This window comes from Rhagoletis zephyria, unplaced genomic scaffold (genome assembly GCF_001687245.7).
Source record: "Rhagoletis zephyria isolate East Lansing unplaced genomic scaffold, Rhagoletis_zephyria_1.1 Rzeph_scaffold_01243, whole genome shotgun sequence".
Taxonomy (NCBI): Eukaryota; Metazoa; Arthropoda; class Insecta; order Diptera; family Tephritidae; genus Rhagoletis; species Rhagoletis zephyria.
The window spans coordinates 36,132-57,385 of record NW_016158327.1 but is presented as its reverse complement, the minus strand read 5'-3'; the positions used below and the strand labels follow the sequence as shown (position 1 = coordinate 57,385).

At 38.4% G+C, this 21,254-nt stretch overlaps 1 protein-coding gene across 1 annotated transcript in view; it reads left to right on the top strand.

Moving 5' to 3' along the window:
* LOC108363320 (ATP synthase subunit beta, mitochondrial-like) overlaps positions 1 to 14,324 on the top strand; it is an 83,645-nt gene extending 69,321 nt beyond the window's left edge. Inside the window, exon 4 of the mRNA XM_017616661.1 lies at positions 13,061 to 14,324. Within this exon, the coding sequence (XP_017472150.1) occupies positions 13,061 to 14,202 (1,142 nt within the window). The 3' untranslated portion in view covers positions 14,203 to 14,324. The remainder of the gene's footprint in view (positions 1 to 13,060) is intronic.
* Positions 14,325 to 21,254: the final 6,930 nt, after the last annotated feature.

Below are 21,254 nucleotides of genomic sequence, written 5' to 3'. Positions count from 1 at the left end.
GAATTTTCTAGTCCTAGAAGGCATAAAGCATTATGTCAAGCCAGAATCAGGAAAGACATTAGAAGCTGCAGATGACGAAAAAACCAAGGCGAAATTGATTATGACAATAGATCCGTCATTGTTCGTGCATGTTAAAGAGGTTAGGTCATCAAAGAAACTCTGAGAAAAGCTGAGAAATTTATTTGATGACAGCGGATTTTCTAGAAAAATCAGTTTACTTCGTCTTTTAATATCGACACGGCTGGATAATTGTAGTTCGATGACATCATACATAACTCAAATAATTGATACTGCACAGAGGTTGAATGGAACGGTCTTCAAGATTGACGAAGAGTGGATCGGATCGCTATTACTCGCAGGTTGTTGTTGTTGTTGTTGTAGCGGCTACAACAACCCCGCCCAGGACGGTTGGTATCTCAGTCGTTGTCGTCAAGTTCCACTAACGGCAACCCTAGGAAGCGTGCAGCTTCTGTGGGGTTGGTCCACAGGGACAAGGCCGTTAGGGTTGTCGGGTTTTCCGGGCATGCGGAGAGATGTTTCGAATCATGTGGGGTCTCTCCGCATGCCGGACACTCATTCGGCACATCCTCATTCAATCTACTCAGGTAGGAGTTTAACCTGCTGCAGTAGCCGGAGCGAAGTTGTGCTACCGGCAGGTCTACCTGGTCGCTTTTCACCTATGATCATGGGGATCGAACACTCAGGCATACAAATAACATCAGACTCCATTAAAAGTAAGTTGATGGATATGGAGTCTCCAGATATACATGTGAACAACGTTGCGGGTGCATTTGCAATTCATTCGAAAAACGAAAGAAAACACAACATTGGCACGAATGATTCTCAAAAACCAAGCTGCATAAAAAAGGCTATTAAATACTTTAGATGTAAAAAATTCGGTCATTACAAAAATCAATGTCCAAATTGTAACGAAAGAAAATTGCGAACGCAAACAAATGCATTTAGTGCGGTTTTCCTAAACGGAAACTTCAACAGCAGCGAATGGTACATCGACTCGTGTGCTAGTGTACACTTAACTCCACGAGAGGATTGGATTAAAAATGCATCCTACGAGCAAGGCAGAGAAATTATTGGAGCAAATAATGAAAAAGGGCAGGTGTTATGTTCGGGAGACGTAAAAATTACAACTTATACGAATGAATGCGATTATTAAATATCTGTTGAGAACGTGCTTTGTGTTCCAAGCCTGACAACAAATCTGCTCACCAGAAAACCATGCCTTATACTCCACAACATAACGGAGTGAGTGAAAGATTCAATCACACAATAGTCGAAAGGGCAAGATGTCTATTCAAATGTTTTATTTATTTTATTTCTTAACCTTTTTGACCGCAAATATCGTAAATAAAAACTCAATTTATTTTGTAAATCAATTTTTTTTTTATTTCTACCGATGCATTTCAGTTGGCAGCTGAGCAACCATCATCAGCCAGCGTCAAGTGAACACTCTGATGATGGTTGCTCAGCTGCCAACCGAAATGCATCGGTAGAAATAAACAAAAAATTTGATTTACAAAATAAATTGAGTTTTTATTTACGATATTTACGGTCAAAAAGGTTAAAAAATAAAATTAATAAAAAATTTGAATAATAAGACCACAAGCAGACTAAATTTAGTGATTAAATTACTAGAACTGTTTCGCAAGATGCCTACTTTTTGACGCCAATTTAGGCAAGCGGTTTTGGGCTGAAGCTAAAAATATGGCGGTATATCTTCTGAATCGTAGTGTGACAGCGGTGCTTGGTGGCAAAACGCCTTACGAGGTTTGCACTGGTTCTAAAATGTTTCGAGGACAACGAAGCGTGGGAGTTAGTTGACACTCCACAGAACGGTAAGATAGTAAAATGCAAATGGGTCCTGAGGAAGAAATATGATGCTGATAACAAAGTACGTTTTCGCGCTCGCTTAGTTGCCAAAGGGTATTCCCAAGAGGAGGGTGTAGATTTTAAAGAAACTTTTTCTCCAGTTGTTAGACATACTACCTTAAGAATGTTATTTGCGTTATCAGTTCAGCTTGGGCTCCAAACGAATCATCTCGATGTAAAAACTGCCTTTTTAAACGGAGATTTTGAGGAAACTATTTACATGTCGATACCAGAAATGTTTCCTGATGTAGGCCAAAATAACAAATTAAGAAAGGCAATCTATGGCCTCAAGCAATCGCCAAGGGCCTGATACAAAAAGGTAGCTGAGTGTTTACTGGCAATTAGCTACCAAAGATCTAAATTAGAGCCTTGCATGTATACAAAAATATAAGATCAATCCAAAACTGTTGTTACTCTTTACGTAGATGATTTCTTTATTTTTTTCAAACGACAATTCTAAAACTAAATTTTTGAAAGAGTTGCTAGCCAGTAAATATAAAATCAAAGATTTGGGCGAAATCAAAAAATGTCTTGGTATGAATGTAATTACAAACAAATTTGAAAAAACAATATCCTTATGTCAAAATAAGTTTGTTGATCAACTATTGCAAAAATTTAACATGAATGATTGTAAAACTGTAGATACACCAATGGAGAGTAAGTTATCTATTGTTCGCGAAAACATTTGCGAAATCAACTTTCCGTATCAACAGTTAATAGGAAGTCTTATGTATTTAGCTGTCTTGACTAGACCAGATATTGCATACGCTGTAGGTTTTCTTAGCCAATTTAATCAAAGTTTTACAAAAGAGCATTGCGCATATGCGTAACGAATTCCAAAATATTTAAAGAGAACCAAAAATTATGGCATAATGTACATAGCTAATGAATGCTCAGAAATAAAAGGATTTGTTGATGCCGACTGGGCTACTGAATACTGTAGATAGAAGATCCTACACTGGCATGTGTTTCAAGTTGTCCGGAGGTGTAATTTGTTGGGAGTCTAAGAAGCAGCCAACTGTAGCTTTATCAAGCTGTGAGGCTGAATATATGGCTAGCTCGGACGCTGCAAAGAGGCTAAATATTTAAGAAACTTACAATTTGAAATAACAAAAACAATGTATAGCATTAACTTATTTAATGACAATCAGAGCGCACAGAAGCTGACGGCAAATCCTATACTTCATAAAAGAAGTAAACACATTGATATCCGATATCACTTCAGCCGAGAATGTGTAAACAGAAATATAGTTAATATTATGTATTTGCCTACAGCCGACATGCCTGCTGATTTATTTACAAAGGGCTTATGTAATATAAAACATTATAATTTACTTAATAAGCTGGGAGTTCAACACATCGAAAATTTGTGAATTTTATTGCTTGTTTGCTATAGTGGGGGTGTTGAATTATACCAAACAAACCAACCCTGTTATGTACACATTGTGAACTAATACACTAAGACCTTAAAATAAACTCTTTTTCTTTCAACATCGTCAACTGCAGTCACGTTTTTATTAATAAGTTTCCGAGATATTGAGTAAAAAGTGTCGTTAATTTGGTAGAAATTTGATTACATTTTGTCGTATTTCATACAAAGTGGCTGCCAAATTGTGGACAAATGACGCTTACGACAAAATTTTACTAGAGCAAATCCTTCATAAACTCAAAACTAATTAACAATAAACATTAAAAATTAAATAATTTAAGAATTTTGTTCACTAGTAACATTTTCAGGGACTTTGGAGAAAATATATCTTCGTGTTTTTGAGAAATTGCATTCCAAGCTTCAATTGCGATTTCCCCCAACCTGCCGAAATTAACATACGACAATCTTTTACCCAGGCGACGGTATGTATATATGTATGTATATGTATGTAGATATGGGGAAATTCGCTTAAACAAAGAATTCAGGCCGGTCCACATACCTACAACGTTGGCGTTGCGTTGGCGTTGAATTTCAATGCAGCCGTCCACATAGCCAAAATTTGGCAACGCTAACGCCAACACAAAGCAGAAAGATCGCGTGCGACGGTCGTCAGCCTCTAATCTCGGTTACGCAAATTTTCCCATATCTCTGTACATATACATACATACCCTGCAAGAACAGTGACTATCATTTGAGTAGCAAGACTGATACCTACCTACAAGTTTCTATCCCTGCAAGAACAGTGACTATCATTTGACAAATCATGTGTGTGTGAAAAATCTGATAGAAACTTTTGCTTACGTGTGATGCTTCATCTTCTTCTAACATATACATTTTGGCATATTGCTAGACTGCTTATTCCCTTTGAGTTCGGCATTTAAATTCTAAACATCAGTGATGTAAACCTTCGACAATTATGAGTTGTAGTTGTTGTTACGGCTACTAAGCCCCGCTCGGGTCGGTTCATCCGTCAACGTTGTCGTCCGTTTCATCTAAGGGGAGGCCCAGGAAGTATGCGACTTCAACAGGGTCTGCCCATAGGGACACGGTCGTCAGCTGGGTGGGATTCTAAGGGCATGTGAAGAGGTACCGAGAGTCATGTGGCGACTCTCCCCATTCCGGCCATTGGTTGGGCACATCCTCATTAATTCTGCTCAGGTATGAGTTTAGCCTGCTGCAATAGCCAGAGCGAAGTTGGGCTATTGTGGTGCGGGTCTACATAACTCGAGACTGATTCCCTGTGAATGCCGTTCAGGGCCTCAGGGCCTCTGGACTTCGTCCGTCAGTTCGTAGAGATGCCTCCTGACGTGCCTTGGCGAGGGCTCTTCTGCAAGCAGCTGTTTGCTAGGATGACCACGTCTGTGGCTCCCCACAAGGAACTGATTGCAGAGCATTGTGTTATGCTCCTTGACGGGGAGCATCCAGGCCTCGTCGTGTAGGTGGTGTTGGGGCGTCATCAGGAGGCTTCCGGTTGTTGTAGTAGCAGCATACAAGTTCCCCAAAGGGTTTTTGGGGAGTGTTGCTGGAGTGACAGCCCTTGGCCAGATATAAATCTGGGTCGTTCCGGTTACGTAGACCCGACTGTCGTGGGCATCCGGTCGCTGTTCGTAGTGCCGTGTTCGGGCAGGTCTGTAGCTTCATCCACTGCGTCCTGCTAGTCCCAGGCGACTACACGGGCGCTGCATAGTTTGGAACCGGCCGGTAAATTGCCTTGTATGTTGCCAAGAACGTTTCTTTATCTTTGCCCTAAGTGCTGCCGGCCAGCAACTTGAGGACATTGTATGCGCCGAGAAAGAGAGCAGACTGTCGAAGGTAACTCCGAGGATTTTCGGGTTATTCACCGTTGGTATTCAGCCCTATTCTGCATTTCGATAACGTTCCCGCATTCCGCTCCGCAAGAATCGAACTTAGGTATTCTGCGTTACGATCGAATCGAAAGAGGAAGAGGGAAAACATCTTTCGAAATCAGCTGTTTGCCTAGGAATGTGTGAAATCGAAACAAAACAAAATAAATATTTGCCAACAAATGATAGCAGCTTATGAAGTTAAAGTTTGTAAATATTTTAAAATAACTAAAAATATCTAACAGCATTGTAATTTAAAAATAAAATTTCGTTTGTGCTTTATTTAAGTGGAAACATAATTATAAAACTGAAATCCATAGCCGCGGCGTTATTGCTTGAAGAGGAGAACGAGTCCCAGATTGCTGATGCGGAAATTGAAAGGCGGAGATTTAGGGACATGTTTGATCTTTCTCAGATGTGTGAAGAGTCCTAAATTCATTATGAACTGTATTACTCATCGCCCAAAGCCAGTGAAATTATAAACGTTGTTTGAGCACCACAACATTTGCATTTACTACAGAGTGGAGGATTTGAACGCAAATGAATTCCATTTTGAAAGCCGTCAGGAGGGGAAGAACAAAGCTCCAAAGCAAATTCGAATTCGACAACATACGCACCTCTTTTTAAAAAGTTAATAAAAACGAGTGCAATAATAAAAACATTTTTTTTGTTATGTAACTTCACATTTTATGTATGTATGTACATACTTCTATTAATTTTATATACAAAGAATAAATTGTATTCAGTGCATTTCACAGTCTTATTTATAGATAATGAAAACAAAAACGCGCAATATCCCTTTTGGATGCTAATATTTGAGCCAATTTTTAGTATTGCCCCTATTACCGCTGCGAAAACACAGAAATCGAGAAAATTCATTTATGATGACTTACAATCATGCACAGTATATTTTACTTAATTTTTTTATAAAGTTTTATTATTTAAACCCACGAAAATAACAATCGAAACATTCTCCATCAACAAATTTGCAACTAAGAAAAACGGAACTCCGATCGAAATGTAGAATAGGTATAATCGTAAATTTCGAAGATTGATCGAAAGGAAACGGAGCGCAGAATACCAAAGAAAACTTCGATTCGAGTCGAAATGCAGAATAGGGCTGATTGTTACGCCATCAACGTGAATACCCAGTTTCAGTCTGACCTCCTTCGTCCAGGGTGCCGAGGGTTGCCGAGGATTTCGCAGGGATAGGCGATATAACCGTTTACTTTCGAGCACAAGTAATCAATTCCATTCCCAGCACAATCTTCTTGTCTCTTGGACCGCAGCTATTAATATTCCATGCCTTCCCATGAAGACAGTTATCTCCAGGGTTCGTATTTGCACACACATGTGCAGCACATCCTAACATTTTAAGCTCACACACGTGTGCTGTGCATATAAAAAATTAAAAATTTGCTCACATCACATGTGTGTGCCGTTTGGTAAACAGCACGGGCACATGTGTGTACTTTCTTTTTATTAATGTAAAGCACACGCACATGTGTGTGCTATGCGTAGAGAAACTTATACACTTCGAATTCTAACTCAAATCTTAAAATAATTTTTTAATATGTTTTCTGTCATATAAAAAACAAACAACATCTCACTTTTTATTGAATTGTCTTTCAAAAAATAACGTTTAATAAACAAATTCTTTTAAGAATATATTATGTGCATGTGCATGGGCTGAAATTTGTACAAAAATCGGCTCACACACATGTGCATGTGCTTAATAACAAACAGCACACACTTTTCTGTGAGTAGAGTTTGTTTTCCACTTATGCACACACATGTGTATGAGCAGTGAGTGCAAGTTGAATGTGTTTCTGGCGTGTGTGTGAGCAGAGCATGTGTGTGCAAATACGAACCCTGGTTATCTCCTCGATCTTGCTCGTTCGTTACAGTTGAATTGTAGCACCTTTGTGTGCCTTGGGAGACCAATTATGATGTGTGGAGTTAAGGAATTGTGTTGCCTGCCGGCTTCCTGCTGTATGTGCTGCAAAAGCTGGTGCTACCTTGTGGTGGTGGTTGGCGGTGTCGCGCGGGAGGTATGCGACTGGGCAGCACAGCAGGGGCCCACATAGTCACTCGTCCAATCACGCGTGTTGCGAAGTCCTGAGCATGCCCTAAAGTGGTACCAGCCAAGGCAGGAGTTGCACTTGGCTGATGTCACGTTTCGGTATATTCTGGACTGACAAACCGAGCAGATTGTCGGAGGGACTAGGAGTTGCCGGCGGCGGTGTGTGGCTGCTATTGTGTTTGTTTGTGTGTATATTATTGTGTTGTGTTAGGGTGTGGGTGTGTTGGTTCTGTGCTGCACGGGCGGGTGGTGGTTTGCCGTAAAGGCGGTCCAATTCGCACAGCATGGGGCCACGAACGACGTGGTCCATTGCCGGTGCGTACGTAGGCCCGAGCAGTTACGGAGGTTACTCCACGCGTCACAGGCATTGTACCTCTGGCGGGGGTTAGATCCCCGAAACAACAGCCTGTGGTCGGGTAAAACCCGAGTCGTTCCGGTACGTGGAACCGGTTGTCGTGGGAATGGCCATTATGAGTGATCAACCTTGACAGAAATATAACTCAACAACATAGTATATACAGTAATAAACCTTTTTGAGTACTCCTCGGGGGTAAAATCTGATCAGAGTTGATAATGAGAAGGAGCGTGAATTTTGCCGATTTAGAGTTGCATACAAATTTACTGTGGTAATAAAGGGAGCAACAATCGTACTATGGCAGAGTGGCACAGGTAATTTTGTAAACAAACACTTTTCTTATAATTATAAGAGATAGTTGCTATTCATTTTGCAATATTCCGATATCCAGCGTGCAGCCAGAGGCAGTGGCATGTGGGCCTCACTAAAATCTACTCATCATGTTGGAGCAGCTCCGGGTAATGGACCATGGAATGTGCTGGCTGAACTTATGACCACCATAACCTACGGAGTCTCCAAGCAAATGCGTGTCCTGAGTTTATACGGTAGCCATTCATAGCAATTACTATTGTATGTGTGTATGATTCATATTTGTGACATTCTATACTTTGATGTTGAGTATTTTTGAGGAGCTCCGGGTAATGGTCGCTCAAACTTGGTTGTGCTTAATGAGCTCTCTGGGCGGATGCGCTGGCAGGCTTTAGAGTCTATAACTGTACAAACCTTTTTTTTGTTTTGGAATAACATAACGGATCATTGTTGCCGCACGGACATAACGCTTTCCTTGGGTTATTTAAGACGGCAATGGAGTATATGCCTTCTGACGACCACAAAACCAAGCGTGGACGTGAATTGCTGGTGAAAACGTTGGACCAAATTAATTTTGTATAAATAGGAATAGTAAGAATTTCATACTCTTGGCGTTAATAAAAGTACATTAAACTGGTAATACCAGCGATTCGAGGTAATAAAAATTGTGTTAAGTGAAAAAATGTTGTACGTTCTTTTATTTACAACATACTAAATATAGTAGTGAAAAAATTATATAGTTGCCATTAAACAATAAGCGTTAGCATTTTAGTAGTGAGTTTATAGTGGGGAGTGAATATGCAGTTCATTTATAAAAGTGTAACTGCTCATACAAAAGGGATAAATTTAACAAAAGTTCTTTGTTAACATAAATGGTTAATAATATTTCAGGGACCGACCTCTTCCGACATTTTTGGACGTTTTTAAGCAGTTGTCTTCTAACTAGAACTACCCCAAATAAAACCACATTCATACCTGTACAAAATTTACAAAAATTCAACTTTTTAATAAGAATTTTTATAATTTTTGGTATGCAGCTTTTTAATATATTTAGTTTTAATTTAACAAAGTACAAGTTTGAAGCTGCGAAAAAATCCCGTTGATTTTTTATTTTTATTTTTTACTGACGACGTCACTCATTTTCTTCCATATAAAGTATGTTTGATAAAGCGTTTATATGAAAGAAAATGTGCAACAGGTCAACAAAAGCAATTAGCAAAAATCAATGGGATTTTTAGCAACTTCAGCTTGCTATTTTGAATATTAAAATTTAATGGACTATAAAACTGTATACTAAGAATTATTATGAAAACTCGTATTACAAAGTTTGATAATCTGATTAAACTTTGTTTAATTTTTGTAAATTTTATACAGTTCGAAATGACATGGATGGCTTTGAACTTAATGAAACTGCCGATAGCAAAATGTAGACAGAGTTGCAAATAATCATATTTAATTCTTACTTAAGTGGGCAGCAGTTGTCATTTAAATAAAAATCATATGGAAACGTGAAACCTAAAAAAAAAATTGTTCACTTAAATTGCTGTTGTGAAATTGGCCGTTATACTGCCTTAAAACACATTCACTTAACACATTAAAAATAGAAATTAATTTGATTGCATATACAATTTAAATTTCGGAGTTGAGCTGTCAAGCTCTTAAATATGCATGTAGAGACAAAAGAAAATAAGCAAAGACCCAGTAAACAGTTATGATATTATATGTACATCCCTTGATGACAATAACGAATTCACTGTTACTATTGCTGTATAAGGAAAATTTGGAAATAAAAATCTCCCGGTAATTTATTCCACATTTTCGGCTGCAGCGCTTTTTTTTATATAAAACATAAAAAATGTATTGATAAATATATAAATTCATATAATAAAATGCAAGTTTTAAGCGGCTAAAAAATAGCATGGATTTTTAATATTTTTTTGCTGACGACTTCCCCGGATTTTTTCATATACCAAGTTCAATTTATAAAAACGCGTTGAGTTTTTAAATTTTTGTTTGCAAACTTTCATTCTCATTTTTTCCGCAAGAAATTTATTTTTATATTTGAAAAAAGTCAATCAATGCGATTTTTTAGACTCTCAAAACTTATTTTACTACAATTTAATAAGCCATGTAACTGCGTACCCAAATTTTTCTAAAAATCGGATTACAAAGTTCAAAACAAAGTTGGTTGAATTTTTCTAAATTCTGTATAGAGATTGAAAGTTTGCTTCATATGGTTTTTGGTTAATGCATGGCCAATATTGTTATAAGAAGATAATAAAAAAGCTAGTTTGAACAACATTGTAAATATGAAAAAAATTCATACAGTTGTGACCGCCAGTATATATGTATCTGTGGACATTTGACAAAACAACTTCTCTCGAGAAAAGACAATTTTCCAAGATTCCTATCATATGTGTACATGAATTTTCAATGCGCGTATTTCTATATCACCGCCATATTTATATGACCTTTAATAATAAAGTTATAGCAGTCTTATAATGAACTTCTTTCTTATTTTTTTAGAAATAGCATTTGAAAAAAGACCTTCTTTCGAATAAGTTGGTATTCAAACAAATTTCAAACAGAAAAACATACTTTTATTAAAAGAACGTGTCTCTATTTATCCTCTGTGCAATTTCTGCGATTTGCATTTGACAGAAAAACCTGTCATTAAACGCATTAATGCAAAGCATCAGTCTCTTATTTCTCAACCATAGGAGATAAAAGTAATCAATTTGCGAAACTTTGTTAAAAAATTTTATTTCTTCATGGTTGCGCATATTGGATATTGACATGAGTCATATTTTAGAAATAAAAGAGACTGATTGTTGTTGTACCGGCTACAACAACTCCGCCCAGATCGGTTAGTCCCTCAATCGTTGTCGTCAAGCTCTACTAGCGGTAGACCCAGGAAGCGTGCAGCCTCTATGGGGTCTGTCCATAAGGACAGGGGCGTTAGCAGGGTGGGGTTCAGTGGACAAACGAAGAAATGCTTCGAGTCATGGGGCGTCTCTCCGCATGCCGCGGATTCATGCACATCTGCACTTATTCTGATTAGGTATGAGTTCAACCTGCTTCAGTAGCCAGAGCGAAGTTGGGCTATTTTGGTCCGAGTCTCCCGAGGCAGACGAAGCTCTATCTGGAGTGAAATATTTAAGCAAGGTCCTCAACCGGTCTATGTCCACTCTCATCATTCCAGACGTCTTGAAAATGGGGAGAGAGGTCCACTGCTTAAACCGGGGAAACCGTCCAACAAAGGAGAGTCCTATCGCCCGATAACTCTCCTTTCCCCGGTAGCGAAAACACTAGAGGCCCTTCTACTCCCGCACTACACAAACCACTTGACCCCAGCGATGCATCAGCATGGGTTCCACAAAGTGCACAGCACAACAACAGCACTTAACGCCATAAACACCCAGATAACCCGGGGCCTTAACCCAAACCACCCTAATGAGATATTCTAGTAGCGTCGGGCCTGTCCAAGGCGTTCGACACCGTCAGCCAGTCAACACTACTAGAAGGCATAGAGCCTTCTCTCTCCCACAGGGACTCAAACGGTGGTCGGCGAATTATCTGAGTGGGCGACACTCGTCAGTAATCTTTAGAGACAAATCGAGCAAACCTAGGCAAATAAAACGGGCTACCACAGGGTGGTGTCCTTTCCCCACTACTGTTCAACTTATACATTTCTAAGTTCCCTCAACCACCAGAGGTAGTCTCGATTGCCTCTTATGCTGACGATTGCTCGATAAAGGCGTCCGGGAACGGAATTGATGACTTGTGCTCGAAAGTAAACGGTTATGTCGCCGATCTTTCTCGCTTCTTTACTGCTCGGAGCCTAACCCTCTCCCCTACAAAATCCTCAGCAACGCTTTTCACCACTTGGACGAAGGAGGTCAGACTGCAACTGGGTATTCACGTCGATGACCAACCAATTCCAACGGTGAATAACCCGAATAACCTGGAGTAAAAATAAAGAAACGTTGTTGGCAACGTAAAAGGCAATTGACCGGCTGGTTCTGAACTATGCAGCGCATGTGTGGTCGGCGGAGACTAGTAGGACGTAGTGTATGAAGCTGAAGACCTGCCAAAACACGGCGCTTAGGACAGCGATAGGATGCCTTCTGATGTCGCCCGATTAAGGAGCATAACACAATGCTCTGCAAGCAATTCCTTGTAGGGTGTCACCGTCGTGGGCACCCGAACTGACATCTGTATGCAGAAGAACTCTCGCCACGGCACGTCAAAAGGCATCTATATGAACTGACGCACGAAGTCCAGAGGTTCATAAAACAACCTCTGGACCCGGCAGCTTACCGACAGTCCTTGAACGGCATTCACAAAGAGTCAGTGTCGAGTTTTATGCACTCTCGAATTGTGAATGCTGTTCTGGGCACACCACCACCAGACTTGACGACACAGAGCTTCGTCTGCCTCGGGAGACTCGGACCACAATAGCCCAACTTCGCTCTGGATACTGCAGCAGGTTGAACTCATACCTTAGCAGAATAAATGCAGATGTGCCACATGAATGCCCGGCATGCGGAGAGACGCCCCATTACTGGAAGCATCTCTGCGCATGCCCACTGAACCCCACCCTGCTAACGCCTCTGTCCTTATGGACTGACCCCATCGAGGCTGCACGCTTCCTGGTTCTACCGCTAGTAGAGCTTGACGACAACGATTGACAGACTAACCAAGCTAGGCGGGGTTGTTGTAGCCGCTACAATAACAACAACAACATCTACAGCTCAATATGTCATAGTATAGAGGTTGCCACAATTAAGGGAATGACAAATCGCCGTTCCCCCGTCAGTCGGGTGTACAAAACTGGAACGACCCAAACTTATATCTTGCCAAGGATTGTCACTATAGCAACACTCCCCAAAAACTTTTTGGGGAATGTGTTTGCTGTTACAACAACAAAATTAGCAAACACAACAAATGGCCGGCAGGCAACATTACTCTCCAACTCCGCTATTGCATTTTCCTAACAAAAAATTTATTAAAATATATCGTCGGTGATTCGTTAATGTTCAATGTCAATTATTACCTTCGGCACTTAGATGGTCTGTTGTCTGCTCCGGAATGCAAATTGTTACCCTCTCATAAACTAATGCTAAAATTGCTTTATTTTTCACATATTATAGGTGAACCTATTGATGAACGCGGCCCTATTCCAACTAACAAAACCGCGCCCATTCACGCTGAAGCTCCTGAGTTCGTCGACATGTCGGTCGAGCAAGAAATTTTAGTGACAGGAATTAAAGTCGTCGATTTACTAGCTCCCTATGCAAAAGGTGGTAAGATTGGCTTGTTTGGCGGCGCTGGAGTCGGAAAGACCGTATTAATTATGGAGTTGATCAACAATGTCGCTAAGGCCCATGGTGGTTACTCAGTATTCGCTGGTGTTGGAGAACGCACGCGTGAAGGCAATGATTTGTACAACGAGATGATTGAGTCAGGTGTAATTTCACTAAAAGACAAAACTTCGAAGGTCGCTTTGGTATACGGACAGATGAACGAACCCCCAGGCGCTCGTGCTCGTGTTGCATTGACTGGATTGACTGTTGCCGAATATTTTCGTGATCAAGAGGGACAGGATGTATTGTTGTTCATTGACAATATTTTTCGTTTCACTCAAGCTGGTTCTGAGGTATCTGCTTTGTTGGGTCGTATTCCATCAGCTGTAGGTTATCAACCAACGCTAGCTACTGATATGGGTTCTATGCAGGAGCGTATTACTACCACAAAGAAGGGTTCCATCACTTCGGTACAAGCTATTTATGTGCCCGCTGATGATTTGACCGATCCTGCGCCAGCAACAACCTTTGCTCACTTGGATGCTACAACAGTATTGTCACGTGCAATTGCGGAACTAGGCATCTATCCCGCTGTAGATCCCTTGGATTCTACTTCGCGTATCATGGATCCGAACATCATTGGCCAAGAGCACTACAATGTAGCACGAGGTGTACAAAAAATTTTGCAAGATTACAAGTCATTGCAAGATATCATCGCTATTTTGGGTATGGATGAGCTATCTGAAGAAGACAAACTTACAGTTGCCCGGGCCCGCAAGATCCAGCGTTTCTTGTCACAGCCATTCCAGGTGGCTGAAGTCTTTACCGGTCACGCTGGAAAATTGGTTCCACTGGAGGAAACCATTAAGGGATTCAATCAGATTTTAGCAGGCGAGTATGATCATCTTCCAGAAGTTGCATTCTATATGGTTGGACCAATTGAAGAGGTTGTCCAAAAGGCCGAACGATTAGCTAAAGAAGCTTCTTAAATTGAAATGTCCAATTTATATAAAGATGAGAGTATTTATTCATAATAATTGTGCATACGAATGATAAAATACGACTTTAGTCGGCATCTATTTAAATAAATCGTATAATTTCGAGACTTGTATATTTTATTGAGGTTTACGAATTTTACTTCATCACACAAACCAACTTGTAAAATGAGTTTGCCAGGGCCACACTACGGAGGTGAAACTTCTATCGATTCATTTCTTGTTTTTTTAGACTACAGAAATTTGAAATAAAAAATGCGAATGAACGTGAGTACGGTAGCGCTTTTTCTACGTTGTTTGCTGTCAAATTGCGAAAAGGTGTAAAGAGCGTGTCAGGCGTGGCAATGCAATATTTTTCGAAAAGGCTATCAAATTGCAGTTGCATGTGAAGTGTCTTTCAAAAGAGGCTTTTTATTTCCGAAAGGCGACTTGCAAATTGCTAGTGCAACAGGAGCAAGTTGAAATATATTTCCGAAATCGATTTGCGCTCTCTCAATTGCAGTCACTTCTTGCAACTTTTATTTCTGAAACTGTTCACACATCGAAATTAAATTTCTCTTTCTCAATTTGGCAGCGAACTGCGTGGAAAAGTTCGAAATATTGCCACGATCTTAACTGCAACCGAAACCACGCAAATCGCTTTCGAAAAATAATTTCAACTAGCTCATGCTGCACTAGCAATTTCAATTTTGCGTGTATTTATTCATAATTTTGCATACGAATGATAAAATACGACTTTAGTCGGCATCTATTTAAATAAATCGTATAATTTATTTATTTATTTAAGTCTATAGTTTTACAGAACCTTATAGGCTAGATAACATTTAACTTAATACTAAATGTAATTAGACCTCAAGGCCAACTTAAAAAAACAGAGCCTGGAGAACACACTTATATTCAGTAAATCATTCAGCCCTATCGCCAATTCCATGTGAATAAATCTCCCATAACTTAACATGCAAAACAAAAACAAATTGGGAAAAATTGTTTTTGTTTTGCTTTATAATTTTTGGGAATATTTGTTCATGTGAAATTCGCATCCTAGAAATAGGCAAATTTTGCGAATACTTAGTTTTATAAAATTCTATTGAGAAAATTTCAAAATACCTTAAAGATCTAAAAGGAATATTCAGTTTTATGACTTGTAGTAATACAGGACAGTCAATACTACCATTAAGAATATCATGTACAAACATGAGCCCAGAAATAGTCCTTCCAATATCAATTAATTAACAGCGAGAAATATATGGTGGAATTGGCAAATCAAACTTCAATTGGTATAACGCAAATTTTACAAAACTCTTTTGTACATGCTCTACTATTTTTGAGTGAGTATCAAAATAAGGATTCCAAATGACAGACGCATACTCCAGTTTCGATCTCACGAAAGCATTGTATAAATTTTTTTGGTATATTGATCTTGAAATTCAGAGCTATTCCTCTTTATCAAAGCCAGTGACGAGTATGCCTTGGGAATAATGTAGTTAAGGAAATTTATTTAGTATGAAAGGAAATTTATTTATTTATTTATTTGGTCTACAGAAAAATGTTTTCTTACATACAAACGAGAATAAAACATTTAGATATTTAAGTATGTGTGATATATTACAGAGTAGACTAATTATACATATTAATTTGTAATAATAATAATAATATAAAATAGCAGGTTTGGTAGCTGGCGAGGCCTAGTCTTCAGTCTTCTTTGTGTGCGGCGGGCGGAAAGACCTAGTTTCCGCTCCGCGCTGCGGACAGGCTGTTGATCATGGTCGGACAGGCCATGTTCCCGAAGTCATTACTTTGTATGTGTGGCAGGCGGAAAGCTCTAGTTTCCGCTCCGCGCTGTGAACAAGCTGTAAGAACTTAGAGTAGTATCTGAAATATGATACGACGATTGCAGAGGTGAACGTATTTTGTAGTACCTCACAAAACAGCACTTATTAATATTAAGTTCTAGCTTAGTTCGACTTCCCCCGTCGCAGAAGATATTTAATTCATTTTGAATCGTCTGTATATCAGTTAGTTTTTACATATTTAAAAATTTTAAAATGATGAAGCATATAAGAGGTGATTAATTGTTTAAAACAAGCACTGGCATCATTAATAAAAATTAAGAAAAGTAACCGACCTAATATGCTGCCTTGAGGAACGAGACTTTACACTATCCACTGATACAAAATTGACTCTTTTGACTAGATAAGATTTGAGCCAAACCAGAAACTTGGAGTGAAAGCCTCCACACACATAATAATAACCTATGACAAACTCTACCAAACGCTTTCGATATATCGGTATATATATAGTGAGTCACATTCAAAATTGGACACTTCATAGATAGAACCTTTTAACTTAAATAAGAAAATAGATAATTATTGATTTCAATTCGTTCCTATTTATTTATGTACACTAGTATGTTAGAAGTACATTTGTAAGAATTTACTTCATTGAAAACAAAAACAATAACCAGAAACCAAATTTGTATGCAATTAATGCCATATATGCTACTCACACTCAAAATGGGACAGTTAGAATTCGTCAACTGGGTACCGTTATATGTTGAGACCAAATCGCAAATTGTTTATTTCCAGTAGTGTTTCAGTGACTGTTGTCGAACTAACATCATTTTTCGAAAATGCGTCAAACAACAATTGAAGAACGGGAAATTATTATAAAAAACTACAAAGGCCAGAAGTACATTCGCGAAATCAGAAAAATTGTTGGCAAAAAAGTCTACAGTGCATAATAATATTAAAAGGTATAAAGAAAGAGGCAACGTGTGTGATAAAAAACGCAACTTAAGTGACAGCGAAAATCGATGACCGGAATTGTAGATTTATACTCCGTTTAACAAAACAAAATCGCAAGTTATCTGCTGTAGACTTGAAAAAACAATTAAAAGAGGAAAAATATGTAAAAGTTTGTGCAGAAACGATTCGCCGACTCCTTAAGAAAAACAAACGGTGAAGTATGTTGGCGGTTCAATAATGATATGCGGTTGCATGCCAGGGGCTGGCGTCGGCAAAGTACACATTATCGATGGGATTTTGGCCGGTAAAGGGTACATTGACATTTTAAAACAAAATGTTTCCAGCAGTGCAGAAAAACTTGGTATTCGTGGAAACTTTATATTTTACCAAGACAATAACCCTAACCATACGTCGTGGAATGCTCGGAATTGGTTACTATGTAACTGTCCAAAGGTTCTGGCTACGCCTGCTCAGTCTCCCGACATGAACCCCATTGAACATTTGTTGGGAGAACTCCAAAGAAGACATGCTACAAGATGCGTGAGCGGTAAGTAAGGTAAGAGTTAAAACAAGCAGTATTGGAGGAATGGAAAAAATTGAGCCCAGTTATTGCCGAAAACTCATTGAAAGTATGCCACGACGATTGCACGAGGTAATAAAGCACAAAGGGGAAATTGACAAAGTATTAGTGATTACGTGTTTGTTGCTATTGGGAATTATAAACTGAGTATCCCATTTTGAGTGTGAGCAGCATATATGGCGCTAATTTCATACAAAATTGAATTCTTTTTATTGCTTTTGTTTTCGGTGTAGTTAATTCTTATAATTGTACTCCCTACAAGCCAGTATACTTAAATAAATAAAAACAAATTGAAATCAAGAAATATTTATTTTGTTATTTAAGTTAGAAGGTCCTGCATATGAAGTGTCCAATTTTGAGTGTGGCTCACTGTAGGATCTACCGGGCATCCATCGACAAAAGAAGAGATGCAATAATTTGAGAATACTGCTAGGTTGGTAACAGTTGAGAGTCCAGGGATAAAACCATGTCGGAAAATAGATATAAACGGCTTGATTGCAAAGGTCATTTTAGTACTAACAGCTTTTTCAAACAATTAAGCAAAGTTAGTGAGTACTACGGAATAAGTGAAGAAGAACGCTTTTGGATTTGATTTAAAATTATATTCAAAACCAAGTAAATAATTTTTTTAAAGAAACTTATCCAAACAATTGAAATCCGACAGGTATCTCTCGTGCACAACTCTGCCAATCGTCCGTATTTATAAACAATTTCGAGACTTGTATATTTTATTCAGGTTTATGAATTTGACTTCATCACACAAACTAATACCATGTTCGGACCGACAACGAAAACACTTTAAAAACGAGTTTTGGGATTGTGGACTGAAAGCTGTTCGCACCGCATGTTAATGTTTTCGTTGACATTTCTTTCATCCTTTGTTTACAGTTTTGTTACGAAAGAACAAACCAAAATCTTTTTCTTTAATTTTTTTATTACTAGCAACCTTTATCTTTTATTTATATTTTAATTTGGCCAGCCAATTAGCAATAAATCCCAACTAGCATATTAGAGATGACAAAGTATGACTTCCACTTCGATAAATATATCTAAAAAACTAGTGAAGACACCGATTGGAATGAGTGAAACGTGAGTTTTCAAGTAGTTTTCAGTGAAAACTAGTTTTTGTTTGACATATTTTACATGGACGAAAACACAAGTTTTAGGTCGAAAACCAGTTTCAGCATGTTTTCCATGGCAGTCCGAACATGGTATAAGTTACAAAATGAGTTCGCCTGGGCCACACTACGGAGGTGGCACTTCTATCGATTCATTTCTTGTTTTTCTTTTTAGACTACAGAAATTTGCAATAAAAAATTCGAATCAACGTGGAAACGCGAGCACTTTTTTGTACGTATTTTACTGTCAAATTGCGAAAACGATCGTTCGCTTTCTCCAGTAAACTCCCAAAAATGTACTTTTCGAAAGGGTGTAAAGAGCGTGCCTGAGTGGCAATACAATATTTTTGGAAAAGGCTGTCAAATTCAGAAATTTCAGAAAGCAGTTTCATGAGCAGTCACAGTTTTTCGATTTTGATTTCCGAAATGTGGGAAAGGTCTTTCTGGCTATTCACACATCGAAATATAATTTTTCTTTCTCAATTTGACAGCGAATCGCGTGGAAAAGTTGGAAATATTGCCACGTCTGACACGCTCTAACAAACAACGCAAATCGCTTTTGAAAAATAATTTCAACTAGCTCATGCTGCACTAGCAATTTCAATTTTACTTGCTGTTGTGCAGTCCAAACCAATTGAGTGTAGCCATGTGACCTGACTATTGGTTAAATTAGGTAATACTATTAAAATGGGTAATATAAATACATGTAATTTACTGTTCTGAAATGGCAATAGTGGGTATTCACTTATATTAGTTGTGTCTAATGAGAACGAAAAAAGTGCAGATCAGCTCAAGTTATAACAGAATAGAGCAGCTGTCAAAAAAACAAAAGAGCAAGTTCGAGCAACTCGGATCAGAAATCTTCTGAAACACTTTTCAGCCAGAAATCCTCAAAACGGTTGATTGTTCCATAGTTCAATTCGTCAATTGTAAAGTTTATTTTGATTTATTTACTAGCAAATGCCTGGCTTGCTTCGCGACGCCTGATAAGAACTTTTGCTTTGATCAATACAAAAATAGCGTTAAAATGCAAAAACGTTTTGTAATGTAAAAACTACTAGTTTAGGTTGAAAGGACTGAAGAGCAGACCCTTCCTTAATCATAGGCCAAGAATAATAGCGCTAAGGTAACATATGGCATATGTACTAATCTCTTTCGATACTATCAGTTCTTATTTCCACCCATTATTGGCCCCTATTATGAGTTGTATTCGATCTTCGACTGTGGTCGAAAGTGCTGATCGAACGAATTTTCTTTGTAAGCTTTTGATCGAGTTTTTGTTATATGTTGGTATTGTTGTAGGCTGGTCGATCTACTTTTCCATGTGCAAGAAAAACACGTTTTTTCCACTTCTTTGCCCAACGTTTCGCTAACTACCCTAGCATCAGGGGCGATTATGTACACTTAGATCAAATTGGTTTCACATAAATGCACATACATATAAAAAACATTAGAACGTTAAATACATTGAAAAACATATAAAAACATTGGAGCGTTAAATACATTGAAAAACAGAAGTATTGCTACCATCCATCTGTGGTAATTTCGTCAAACTAACTCGAATTTTCATTTGGTATTCAGCTCTATCATAGAATCCATCGTAGAGAATCTACGAGTTCGGATGTCCGCTACAAATACGAAAAAATTGCTACCACTGAATCCGAGTGAACTCGAAAACAGTGCTGCCAAATTAAAATTTCGAAGTACGAAGTTTCGCAATCAGCTGGCTGAAACTAAACAAATAAATTTAATCGTGCAATATTTTTAATTACACACATTTTTATAAAATAATCAATAAAAAATGGATTCACTGGCGAGTGCAATCATGCTGAGGGTAGAGGAAAGTGAATTAACCACGTCCGCCATTAAAATTCAGAGAAAAACTTTGAGGGACGCAAGTAATCCTCTCGAAATGCAAGAAGTAATGTAAGTATAGTGTGTTCATGATTACTTTATTTCTAACTGCACTTTAATGAAGGTTCATAAAAAATGTTTGCTTAAACAAAGCTCAGTCCACATTTTGCTGCGTTTTAAAAGACGTATTGGCGTTGTTACAAATTCATATTTGCCCACATTGGATAAACCTTAACTTAAGTGATGACGAAAAACGGCAAGCAAAGATGAACTTTTACAAAAAAACAGGGTTTCCTGGAGTAGTTTTGTTTGTGGACGGGACTCATATTAAAATAATTTCTCCCACTGAAGACAAATTCCTGTAGAGGTATCGGGACGGTTCTGTGCCGCAGGAGCACGCCTTGGAAGTGAGGGAGAGGGAGCAGAGGCCATTGACACGTCAGCAGCAGCTTCNGGCTGAAACTAAACAAATAAATTTAATCGTGCAATATTTTTAATTACACACATTTTTATAAAATAATCAATAAAAAATGGATTCACTGGCGAGTGCAATCATGCTGAGGGTAGAGGAAAGTGAATTAACCACGTCCGCCATTAAAATTCAGAGAAAAACTTTGAGGGACGCAAGTAATCCTCTCGAAATGCAAGAAGTAATGTAAGTATAGTGTGTTCATGATTACTTTATTTCTAACTGCACTTTAATGAAGGTTCATAAAAAATGTTTGCTTAAACAAAGCTCAGTCCACATTT